Source organism: Nansenia antarctica (genome assembly GCF_963989245.1).
Source record: "Nansenia antarctica genome assembly, chromosome: 12".
NCBI lineage: Eukaryota > Metazoa > Chordata > Actinopteri > Argentiniformes > Microstomatidae > Nansenia > Nansenia antarctica.
Window position 1 is genome coordinate 5,126,993 of NC_137682.1, and position 13,399 is coordinate 5,140,391.

The 13,399-nt window shown below is 43.1% G+C and overlaps 1 protein-coding gene across 2 annotated transcripts; it reads right to left on the reverse strand.

The window, feature by feature from the left end:
• Nucleotides 1–241: 241 nt before the first annotated feature.
• On the reverse strand, nt 242–11,169 carry nr2f6a (nuclear receptor subfamily 2, group F, member 6a; the record flags this gene model as incomplete). Of its 2 annotated transcripts, none has more annotated exons than XM_080542786.1 (4): nt 242–3,322; nt 8,490–9,074; nt 9,668–9,762; nt 10,898–11,169. In XM_080542786.1, the coding sequence occupies 4 exons, from the start codon at nt 11,167–11,169 to the stop codon at nt 3,048–3,050; spliced, it is 1,227 nt and encodes a 408-aa protein (XP_080398912.1). In that variant the 3' UTR covers nt 242–3,047. The 2 variants fall into 2 exon arrangements, with proteins under 2 accessions (XP_080398912.1, XP_080398913.1); XM_080542787.1 differs by having other exon boundaries at nt 8,490–9,071; nt 10,898–11,077.
• Nucleotides 11,170–13,399: the final 2,230 nt, after the last annotated feature.

Genomic DNA, 13,399 nt, shown 5'->3' on the forward strand with positions numbered 1-13,399 from the left:
CAAACTGTATATATCTTTTTCATAAAGGTGACATCATTATTTTTGGTAATTTCAGATACACTGGCAAGATGTTCTTAGTATTCTTTTCAAGGTTCTGTGAAAACCGTAGCTAGTACAAATAGTAGTTCTGAAACGTATTGTTTCTTTATAGCCATAAAATTAAAATAAAAAATCTTATCTTATCGGCAAATGGTAAAGTTACTTTTGTTTTTAGATAGTTTAAGTATGTTTATTTGGACAATCTATTGGGCTAGATTGAGAATCCATATTAAACAGCTGAAGCTACTGTATATGCTCGGTCTCAGCTGCTATGGCAAATGGAATGACAGAAGGTTCACAGATGGTCACTACTGGTCAACATACATCTAAGGTATGTGAAAGAGTAAGAAATTATGCATTTTTGGGTGAACTATCCCTTTAAGTTCCTTTTCAAAAAACCATATTCTTGCTATACACCCCGTTAATATATTTTTGTTTTAGTATTTTTACTTTTTGCTTAATTCTTATTTTTCAAGATAATTATTTTGGTGTATTTCTGTTGTGATTTTCATGTTTTGTCTCGTTCTGTTCTTGTTTGATTGACTGATTCTGATTAAGTGTTATTGTGATCTTTATAATCGTTTGTTCATTGTTGTCAGACTGTACTGTGGTATCTACATTGTAGTACTGTGGTATTTGTGTAGCTACATGGGGCCAGATTCACTAAGCAACTGCATCAGGTGCAATGTTTGAACCTTTGTTTTACCAAGGTAATTTAACATAAAAGGTAGACCAAGATGGTAGAATAAAAATAATGAGAAGGAATACAACAATTAAGTCAAAGTGTAATTGATGACAGTTTAATTATACAACATAAAAAAAGAAGAAAACTGGTCATTGAACTATTTTATAGGAAGCAGTAGATATGTCTCTCTTAAAAGCAATAGTTGCCACTATGACAGTATTCTGATGAGAAAAATGGCAAGGGTTTAACTGTAATTCATGGATTTAAAAACAAGGGAAATAAATAAAAAAACGTGCTCACCTTGTGGTTTTTGGCCTTTTAATAACGCTTTCATACACATGAAAATTCCAAAACATAAGAACTCAGCAACACAAAGATAGTAAAACATGAATCATACATTTTATCTTTTGTAGATATGATTGGTGACACGGTGTGTTGAGTGATAAGTTAGGTTATCCCACATTTAGGATATCCCCTCAGGGCATGAGGTAATTCCTAGTCTCTGCTAGGATATTGGACCTATTCTCTCTCTCTCTCACACACACAGGTAGTGTGATGTTTTGGCATCATAGCCTCCACTTCAGTTTAGTGCAGTGAGTTACTGAGATACTTCGTGATGGGAACACATTGGCTCAAAAGTAGCACTTTGTTCTGCACCTATGTAGTGTCAGTTTTAACTGTCACAGAGACTCGTCGTGTCTTTTTTTTTTTTTTTACATCTCAAGGGATGGCAGAGGTATTTTCATGTAAAATATCAATATACTTTTTTTTTTTTTTTTAAAGAACCAGAGAGCCAAACATTACAAAAGAAAGACACATTTGTCTAACCCATCATGTTGAGATGAAACTTGAATTAAAACAGATAATAAAGTTGTGACATGCAGCAGGACTTTCGCCTCAAAAAAGGTTTTACATTACAATACAATTTCTGGAGGTTCCCCACATCAACCGTATATGTACAATTCTGATAGCTTAAGTTGACATGATAATTCATCACTGATGTAACTTCTTGGCATTTTGGAAGTACCATCTGTATTTGCTCTTTGTATTCCACTAGTTCATTTGTCATAGGTGAAGCATTTGGCCGAAACATTTTGATTCAATACATGCCTCCCACCTCACAGAATGATTTTTTTTTAGAACATTCTTCTTTCAACAATCAGCCTGTCATTTACATATCAGCTGCATTAATTTAGTTTGAGTTGAAATATCGATCTGTATCGAAAGTTTAAAAACAAAGCCAGTGCTGTTTTGGATCTTAAAGAATGTGTCCATTATGAATGATTTTGGAGCACTATATTCCTTCTAGAATTCATAGAGAAGTGTTCATACCAAATCATACTGAATAAAAGGCAGTCATTGAAAAGAAGGCGGCTTGTGGTGAACAACTGTACAAAGACAAGATGTTACATGATGGAGAAATCTGCTCAAAGCATTCTTATGTCTTGTGAGAGATACAGTATCTGTCCATTTTCATGTGATTTTGGCTTTTTTTTGTAAGATTAACCAATACAACAACAGTGAGAGCCCTATTCATGTATTTTTCATACATTGCTCACATTTCATTTTTTTATGCAAATAGCAACAGTCAAATTAATCCATCTGTTCGCCCTTTCCACTTAGGCTAATTCAGTATGCCTGGCTGATCTACTATAATAGATGATAAGAGTTTGATGATATTCCAGTTCCATTTCAGCCCATGTCCATGTCCAGAGCTCCTGCCATTTGGTGTTAGTAGGTCTGAAGGGGCAGGTGGTGAAAGCAATATGGAGTAACATCTTCTACGGTGAAGGTCCTACAAGTTAAAGGACAAAGGACCAAAAAATAAACTACAACTTTGACCTTGAGTTAGAACGTTCACCTCATTCATCCAAAGTTCTCCACATTCCTGTCAGTGTCACAATGTGTGTAATCTGCACAGCTCTGCCTTTACTTGTCACACACCATCACAGTTAGATTTTAGAAGTAGAAAGTCGTTTGCCGGTGAGGATAAGTGGCAAAATAGACACGGTTCCAATAACCTTCATTGGCAGGACAGTACTGCATATATTGTGTGGTGTCCTTTCGTCACTATGGTATGTGGATGGCATGGCTGGCTCAGAACCGCCAGAATGGGGCACCGTAGGTGTGCCGGTGTTCTGGCCAAAGGCCCAGCTGTTCTCTAGGCTGTTACGTATGGACAGAGCTCGATTCATGGGGACAGTACAGTATGTATGACATCCCAGCTGGCACTAGAATCACACACATGGATCGTGATGAGTCAGAGGAGTATGCGTCGTCCCTTGTCGTCACTGCCCCAGGTCGGAGACCTCCCTCCTTGGGGTTACTGTCCCGGGACATACGGCCAGCTGATGGAGCTTCCGGAAAGCTGCATGTCGCGGATGAGCGTCTCGATGGGCGTCTTGCCCACCAGGCGCATGAAGAAGAGCTGGGAGATGAGGTTGGCGGGCACGGCGCGAAGGGCCGGCAGACGGAGCAGCAGGCGACCGAAGCGTTGGGGCTGACCCGGGTACTGCATCCTCTCATACTCGGTCAGCGCCACCTGAGCCTTCTCCTGCAGAGACTCCACGTGGACCGGGTCTGTCAGCCCACACGCATCTGAGAGAGAGGGAGAAGAGGAAATAGAGAGAGATGGTGTGAGGACAGAGTGGGAGGGAGGGAGCACTACTTGATTGAGGGGGAGGCTTACATAATGAGCCATGGTTGTGTTCATCCGTACATATAACGGATGGTGGCTGGCTAGTGAATCTATCTTAGCATTGAATAATGGAACAGACTGGTATAAGCTACAGAAGAAGTACAAATGAGAGGAAAATAATAATAACGAAGAAAACGTAAAGTTTCAATAAATGTTATATTGTCTGCTTGACCTAAATGAAGATCATGGGTACATAATGTGTAGTGCACAATCTCACATTTCCACAAGGCCTGTGACTGTGCTCTGCACTTACTTTATTGAGCCAGAAGAGGGTGCAATACTCTAACCTAGAAGCTAGGAAGCTAACCCATGTTTAGGCTTTGGTCAACAATATACTGCATGTCATTACGTATAAAAAGCGCTTTACACCGGCCTCTCATTCACCCATTCACACACACATTCACACACCAATGGCGGCAAGCTACCATGCAAGGCACCGGCCCGCTCACTGGGAGCAATTTGGGGTTCAGTGTCTTGACCAAGGACACTTCGACATGTGGCCAGCCGGGGCTGGAACCGCCGATCTGCGAACCTTGCGATCATTAGATGATTCTACCTCCTGCGCCACATCCGCCCCACGTATACAGTCAACTGGTGCTTCCTCTCTATATAACATCTGCAGATGCAGTTTTCCAATCAGAAAAATGAAATGAAATGAAAAGTCTTAACTTGCGTGTCCAGTCTTTTGTATTGTTATGTCTGCACATTGGGGTAACAGTGATGGATTGACAGTGTTGGATTGCTCTGTTGTTATGGTGATGCATCAGTGTTCGATTGCTCTGTGATTGTGGTGTGACGCCTGAGTGATGATCCCTATATATTTGTGATGTATTGATTGCTCTGTTCTGGTTAATTGGTATTCAGAACATCTTTTTAAAAAGCTCACCTATGCCATCGTTGCTGTTTTAGGGTTGGTATTTAGCTACAGTATTTAGCACCCATAGCACCTCTGCATTTAGGGTTGACGTACACCCAAATGTCGTCCGCAGGTCAATTATCCCCGATGTTGCATGAGCTGTTGTCGCAGACTGAGGCCCCCTGGCAGACACACTTGATGCTCCTGAAGAAGCGGCGATCACAGAACCTGTTTTTGACAGGTCTTGTGTTCCTCTGACTGACCATGTGACTCTAAAATTCAGATTCTAAGATGAAAGACTTTTTTTTATTTAGTATTTTTTTTAAGTAATTTTTTTGAGTGGGGCAGTCATATTTTTCTTTTTTTATTGACAGACAGAGTAGAGATTTTAGACAGGAAGGATGGGTGAGAATGAGAGGAGGGATGACATGCAAGATATGTCCTCGGCCGGAATCGAACCCGGGGACCCTGCGGTTACATGGTCAACGCTTAACCCGCTACGCCACCTAAGCGCCAAGATGAAAGACTTTTTAAGACCCCGCGGGAACCCTGCATGGGTGTGTTCTTAGGCATGCACTGAGGCTGTGCGCGGCCCTCAAAGCCAAGCTTACATCACCTTCAGTGCTGACTCACTTCAACATCTCCAGCCCCACCCTCGTCACCTGTTTGTTTGTTTGTTTGTTTATTAGGATCCCCATTAGCTAATGCCATGACATTAGCTAATGCTACGGTTAAGGTTAGGGTTAGGGTTAGGGATAGGGATAGGATTAGGATTAGGGTTAGGGTTAGACATGCCAGCATGTACCAAATCGACGTGATGACCCTAACCCTAGTTTTCCCACATGTACTGTATTCCCACATGTACCGTATTCCCACATGTACCGTAACATACAGACAGACAATTGTAAACATTGTATACATCATAATAAAAGGATAAAAAAAATAAAAAAATAAAAACCAAACTCTTATATATTACTAAAAATGAGTTTTCTCTGAGCCAGAAATCTCCACTTCAGTTGCACTTACATACACCAAACTTTCTAGTTTTATTCCTATCTATATTCTGAAGGCTTTTACAGATGGGATTTGTTAATATATCATTCATGTAACATTATAAATCTAAAAACATGGCGAAAATTTACTTTGTATGGCTGTTGACAGTATTACTGATTTATGGAATGATAAAAAGAGATATCCAAAACCCCCCGTGTAAAAGCTGTTGACTGTAAAACTTTCAAAAGTTGTGAATGAATCGCGAGTGTCAATGCTTTTCTATGACACTACTGATGACCTATCAGGGTCTTGAAGGACTGTCCCATTTCATAGGGGAAGATGTCAACCACTATGCCTGGTGGCTCTGTTCAGAGGTCTTGGCTCCAAAGCGAGTGGCACTCCAAAACGAGCCGTAGGGGTAGGGAAGGGAATCGGGATTGGGCCTTTGTCTTCACATTTCATGTTTGAAATCTTGCCGGGGGGGAGAAATGTTATGTCTGCACTTTGGGATAACAGTGACGCTCAGTGTTAGATTGTTCTGTTGTTATGGTGATGCATCAGCGTTCAATATCGTGTGTATGTCAAAAGCACATTGGTCAAAAGTTTTGCTATTTTGATCAGGCATTAAATTAAATCAAGAATCGAACTAGCAACCTTTGGACAACTTGCTGGCTGCCTTAACCCCTGCGCCAAACACACCACTGTGATACTACTGATGCAAGTTGATACACAGGCCGATTTTTTTACACTTTTTTATCTATGTATGCATGTATGTATGTATGTATCTATCTAGCACACTATCAAACTATCAATCTATCTCGTAAAAGGTGGGAACTAATATTTCCAAAAAGACACTTGACGGAACTGTCGTTGTTGTCAGGATTTAGGTTTCGCCTGTGAGACATTTTTGACACACTTCTTACTGAAACCAGCCTGTAAACCTGGTCGCTACCACGTTTGTTCTGAAGGATTGGTTGCAAAGCAAAGAATTATCAAAACTAGTCTGGATTGTCTCTAATCGCCCTTCGTGGAATAGGGCCCATGTAGGGCACGGTCTTTCAGACTATGAAAGTGCAGATTGTAAACTTTCAAATGATGTGTTATACAATAGTTGAAGGAGATACGCTTATATGAATGTTGCCACACCTATAACGGAGAATTGGAGAAAAACGCTCTGAATCAAAACATGCGTTGCAACCATCGCATGGTAGCTATCTAGCAGCTAAAAAGAAAACATTGCTATGTACTACCATATCAAAACTTGCTGATAGAACATCAACATGCTAAAACACACAACTACACATAATCAGATGATCACACAGTCCTTGCTTTTGAACACTTTTTTCCTCAAATGTAAGTTTGTTTACATGCATCACTAAACCAGTAGCCTACAAAGCAGGACAGCAGATGATACGGTGAATGTAATTCACAAATTATTCAGTATTTAGTGATCTTAAAATTCTTCTTTGTTATATTGAGTGGGCTCTTCAACACCTTCGTAATCGGAAGAAAAAAAAAACGTACAAATCATTATTGTTTTCTAAAATAAATGATTTTGGTCATTTGCACGACTTGAAAATTGCGGACCTTTTCATCAAAACGTATCATAATTGTGGTGGTATAGTGTACACTTGTGGCCGAATGACACAATATTGGACCATTTGACCAAGCCCCAGACCCGCCATGAGGCTAGCGTAGTACAGAGTCCCCATGGTTGGTAGGCTAATACATGCAGACTGGGTTAGATTCCCACCATTTTATGATTTTCCCCCAAAATAATTGCATAGCGTAGCGAACGGGAACCGGAAGTGTAACTCGCCCCATGCGGGTGTCGAACCCCGATCTCACGCATGACCACCGGCCACGCTAACCACAACACCAAGAGAATGAATTCACTTGGTAGAGCTGCTAACGGACTTTATATAGGTTCGTTACACTATCCTCACCATTCGGGAGAGCGTGCCCTCCCGCTTCACTATACCAAGTCTCTCACATGGACACGGCTCTCAGATGGCCTTTCTCCCATCCCACTTCTGACACCAATGTAGCGAACGGAAACCGGAAGTGTAACTCGCCCCAATGCGGGAGTCGAACCCCGATCTCCTGCATAACCGCCGGTTGCGCTAACCACAACACCAAGAGGATTAACTCACCTTATACAGGTTCATTACAATAGTATGTCACAAGTTCACCGTTGAGCCGAAACACAACATATTTATTTAATGGCGATATAGAAATTATATGAGGCTTATCAAGCCTCTCACCAGCCCCACATTACCTGTGAGCGAGAGCAAGCACCGTCATGCATCCGTAATTTCCACATTAAATGCGTACAGGACAGGTGAGCAAAAATAGCAAAATGACAGATAGCATAATGCACAGCCAAACAATATTTGATTGATTTTAAGATATTAAAACTAGTCAGCTAGTTAACTAAAAGTTAGATTTCATGACGATTTCCAAAGGTTCACTTGACATGGTGTCTCAAAAATAAATAGGCCTAGTTCCTATAATTAACGCTGCCACGGGGTTAGTGCCCTTGGGGTTCAAACGCTGGCACCACCAATTTAAGGGTGTGTTCTCACTAGAACATTTGCTTCACTTGAAACAGAGTTTAGGATAAAGTTCGCTTTGCTCTGCGTCGTTTGGAGCTGTGAGAACGCGCATTCGAAGTAACTCCCGGAGCAAATACCCGTCGGATGCTCCGCTTGAAAAGGGTGGTTTCGCTTCGGTTAGAAACGACGCATGCATCACTTTGCTTCGCTTCGCTTTCGGTGAGAATGCTGCTCGAGGCAGTCCATAGGAAAACAACAGCGCACGCGTGTTGGTCTGGAAAAGAGAAAGAGAGGGACAACGGGCAATTCTTTTTTTTCTGACCAATCAACTACCACGTCTGTTGCTTCGATTGCGTATGTTACTTTGTTTACACGAAGGGCTGTGAGAACGCAAATCAGAGAAATAATTTATGCAACAATGTTGCAAACTCATCCACTCGCGCCGGGTCTCGATTCGGACTTTCATGTGAGAACATGACCTCAGACCACCATCCCTTGGCAGGGAGGGATTAGTGGGGTGTTGTACCAAAACTAAATTGTCTGATTCATAAAATGAGGGTGTTATGTTTGAAAGAAAGCAAAATGGGGAAAAAGGCTAGGACCCCGGGTCATGGCTGCCTGCTTGCAGCCTTATTTATTAGGATTATGTCACAGACAACTCACCTGGCGAGAACAAGGCGATGGCCTTCAGGCAGCTGTACTCGGCCGAGTCCACCTGCAGACGCGTCAGCTTATCCACCTGGTCCTGGAACACTCTCACTTGGTCCATAAAGGAGACCACCCGTTCGGCCGACATGGGCGAGGAGTGGAAGCCCGCGGCGGCTAGGAGAGGGGCCATGTGAAGGGGCAGGGCGGACTGAGCGGCGTTAAGGATGAAGAGCTCGCTCCAGCTCAGCCTCAGCAGAGCCACCTGCTCCGACACGGGCAGCTCGGGGAAGTAGGGGATGTTCCGGGCCCACTCGATGGTGCTGAAGAGGAGACGCGCCGCAAGCTCACAGATGTTGTCGATGCCCATGACGGACCCGCCCGCGCCGGTAGCCTGGCCCTGCTGGTTGTACTGGTGGCCGTAGCGACTGCTGGGGTAGGGCTCGGCACGAAGCAGCTGGGAGATGAGCTCAGACACGGGTTGCCCGCCGTTGTTGTTGTAGAACTCGCCTCCGACTCCGACTCCACTACCGGGGGCCCCAACCGGGGTGACAGTGGGGCTGAGGCTGGAGTGTGAGGGAGGGATGCGTCCGCGCTGAACTGCTGAAGTGGGGATGGAGGAACAAGGGGGATCGGGGAGACGGAGCAGAAGAGGGGGAAAGTGTTGGGGTTCGTAGTTAAGAAGGAGAGTGGAGTATAGGAAAGGCCGGAAGGCATTAGGATTGGGGGTGGGGGGTGGGGGAGGGTGGGAGGGAGGGGGCAATATTACTTTGGTTTCAGTATAGAATTATTGTCTTAAAACCAGGATTTTAAATTTGGGGGGGACACAGTGGAACATAGCACTTTTATCATAAGATGAGACCGAACTTCACACAGCTTCACCACTTAATGGTTAATGTAAAATAACCATTTAGCCCACTACATCTTACCATTCAGTCAAAGGGACTAAATAGCTACATGACTGATATCCCCACCAGAGCTGGAAGTTTAGATAGAGATGTGACAGGTGCTCAGGGACGCAGGTATCTCAGTCCTGCATCCCTCTACCTCACTTACGACAGGTAGATTAGGCAACTAAGTACATGGCATCAAGCCGGCCCACTTGCCAAGCTTAGCTATGATAAGACTAGGACATCCATGCTACATGCTCTGTGGGGCCAATGTGATGCACTACTTTGGACAGGATGGATGAGTACCTTCTTTGCGCATGCCGACACGAAAACATTTCTTCAGGCGGCAGTACTGGCACTGGTTGCGGTGATGTTGGTCGATCTGGCACTCACGATTCGACCTGAAATGAATTTCAAGATATTTCGTAAACTACTATGCCAATTTACAAAGCAGCCAAACATATCTTCCCCTCAGGGATCTTTTGTATAACATCCTATCACTTCAAAGTAAAGAATTTTAAAAATCCTAGGCAATTTTAGGTTAACTCTGAATGCATAAGAAATATGACTAGAGGGCCGATTTAAAAGCTGCAGTTATAAACAAGATGGGAGACAAAATAAGCCTCTTTAACTGTAATACATGAATGTATGTAGGCCTAGTCTGTACATACGTATAGTATAAGCTGGTTTATCCGACAATATAAGTGTGCATCACTCTGTTTCTTTCCATGACTCATAAATATTGTATCATGCTCATGGATGTTTTATATGGGCAGAGTGATTGTCCTAAGGATGGCTAGATAGCATTGGCTAAAATGTTTCAATCATCTCTGATTTCTAAACCAGTTGTGTTGATTTGTATGAATGAATGAATGAATGAATGAATGAATGAATGAATGAATGGACTTTATTGTATGATGTATGATGTATTATGTATGATGTTACAGGCCTATGTGAGATACGACAAACTATGTTAAGCAAATAGCAAAACCCACTACAACACGACATAATCATTTATAATATGATGATGAACAATCCAATTTAGTACAATAGGAAACTATATTCATAGGTTTTAATTGCTGCATGATGCTTTTATGAAAATCTAAATAGCCTACATGTTGTTGATTGTTGATGATGTGGTATTGTATAAGTATGTTAGTCTCTTTAGAGATTTCATGAACAAGCCCACGGTTAAATGAATGATGAGTCACACACCCACACATCCAGTAAACACACGGCTGTGGACCATTCTAACAGCTCTGCACAGAGTCAACAATGTATTAATGAATGAGTCACATTCATTAATACATCCATTTGCTTTGTACAGTTGGGATATCCATAATAGACTACGGGATGAAATATAAAAGTTATTTAAGATAACTTCTCATGAAACATATTAGGATGTACCTAGATGGGGTCTTACAAGTTGGTTGTGGGTGAGGTGAGTTCCCCTTTACTGTGTAAACTGCTTTAACCTAAGATTTCATCGAATGCTTTCATCATCATCATCATCATCATCACCCAAGATGCTCTCACCTGCAGGTGTAGTTGAGGTTGCGGCGGATGCTCCTCTTGAAGAAGCTCTTGCAGCCCTCGCAGGTGAACACACCGTAGTGCTTCCCGCTGGACTTGTCCCCACACACCACACAGTCCACCACACAGGTCTTCTCATCGTCCCCGGCCTCCATGTCACTGCCCCCAGCCTGGGGGGAGCCCTCTTCCTCCTCACCCTTCAGGTAGCCCTTCTCCCCCCCCAGCCCATTGGTGCCCCCATTGGGATCTCCCCACCCCCCACTCACCATGGCCATTGCTTGATTAACAGACCACAGAGGGAATGGGAGACAGCCAAAGCCTCTGGGGTTGTGGTATAAAAAACTTTCTGTCTGTGTGGCTTCTCAGTTCAAGTTTTTTTCATAGAATGTATTTCTTTTCCAAGATACTAAACTTTTTTCAAAGGTAGAACTATGTCCACACCCTCATTTTAGCCATGCTTAACAAACATAGTTTCAAAGAAGTTTCTTTCATTGAATTTATTTTTTCCAACTTTTTCAAAAGGTAGGTAACTATGTCCACACCCTCATTTTAGCCATGCAAACAAGGGTAAAATGAGAGTAAAATGGGGTTAAAAAACAATGTGGTGAAGAATGTGAGGAAAAAAACCCCACTAGGGCTGCTTGCTTTGTCTCCTCCCTCTCCACTATGACCTGGAAATAGTTTTCCTTTTCAGTTTAGAAAACTTTTGTTTTTGCATGCCTGTGGCTTTTTCTTTTTATTCTTTCTCCTTTTTTCTGTTATGTTATTCACTCTTTTTCTGTTTTTCTGTTGGTCCACCTCCTGCGATTGCCTGTCTTTAGGAAGGGCTTCCTGTTAATAAAAACAGTAAAATGGTTCACCCTTCAGCCAAACCAAACAGAACATTTTACAGGAAACAATTATTCCAACCACACAAATTCTACAAAACACAATCCATTCAGCAATATATACTATATAATATAATACGTAGCAAATTATTAGAATGGTGGACTACTCCTGCTTCACTCCCCCTTGCTCTCTCTCTAGCAACAATAATGGCTGAAAAAGGACCTTCGGTAGCCCTTAGCACATGCCTGGAGAAGATGTTGCCATGCACCCTTCGTACTAAAACAGGCATTAGTCTTTACAGCCAGGTATTTCCTTTCACATCTGTTTTCAATTAACCTAATTCATAATATTATCACAATATTAAAAATGCTTACCTTTGAAAGAAAGTGCATTCACATAAGATAAAACAGGAAAACAATTGCTTTCCTTCATTCAGGCAGGGGAACGTGGTAAAAATATCAAGTCTTTTTTCCCTAGATCACCCCTTTTACATCCACCTCTGAGACTGCAGACAGAGCACAGCAAGAGGCAGATTTTCCAGAGATCCATTCAGCCACGACAACATTCTGACTCACAAAGAGGCTCTTCCAGGTCACCCACAGGCAAAAACAACTTGATGTTCCCATGCAACAACCCACTTTTTGGCAAAAAAAAAACTTTGCAACCAATCCTTCAGAACAAACGTGGTAGCGACCAGGTTTACGGTTTGGTTTAAGTAAGATGTGTGTCAAAAAATGTCTCACAGGCGAAAGCTAAGTCCCAACATCGGCTGCAACATCCACTGTTTACACCCCCTCTGTTTAAACTAATTCACTCATTCTCTTTTGCTCTCTGTGTAGATTTGGCTGCTCAAGCCAAGCAAGGAAGTGGCACTCTTCCTTGTTTGTTGTTGCAAGGCAAGAGAGCTAGGTTGTAGCAATATCCTCTGTCTGTGGTGGTACTAGACTAGACCAGCTGGCAAATTCAGTCCCTCTCCAAAAATAGAGAGAGCAGATGAGCAATAGAATCCCAAAAAAGCCTCCTTTGGCTTTACAAGCCCTCAGAAAATCCCTTTAGCTGGTAAAAGCTGTTCTCCCTCCAGCCTTTTGTCAGTGCTTGCCCACCGAGAACTAACGACTTGCGGCCTAGCCCTCTGCTCCGCCGGTCCGTGGTGTGGTGTGTGTGCTCTTTCCCCCTGGCTCAGGCAAAAGGGAAGGGGGGGGAAGGGACAGGGCTTTCTCTCTCTCCTCCCTCCCTTTGGGCTCCAGTGTCCACAAATTGAATTAAGATTTTAAAAAGAAGGCACAGCCCTCTAGACAGCCTGGCTGTTGTGAGGCCACCACAGAGCGTCCTCTCTCTCTCTCTCTCTCTCTCTCTCTCTCTCTCTCTCTCTCTCTCTCTCTCTCTCTCTCTCTCTCTCTCTCTCTCTCTCTGTCTCTCTCTCTGTCTCTTTCTCTCCCTGCTTCCTTCTCCCTCCGTTTTCCTCAGCCTGTGTGTGTGTGTGTCTGAGAGAGAGAGAGAGAGAGAGAGAGAGAGAGAGAGAGAGAGAGCAAGAGAGGGAGGGAGGGAGTGTGTGGGGAGGGGGAGGGGGGCGGGGGCATGTGTGTGTGTGCTCAGGGATTTGACACTGCTATTCAAGCCCTGCGGTTGCCATGGCACCGGCTGCCTTATATGGACATTGAAGTCAAAGAGCAGAGA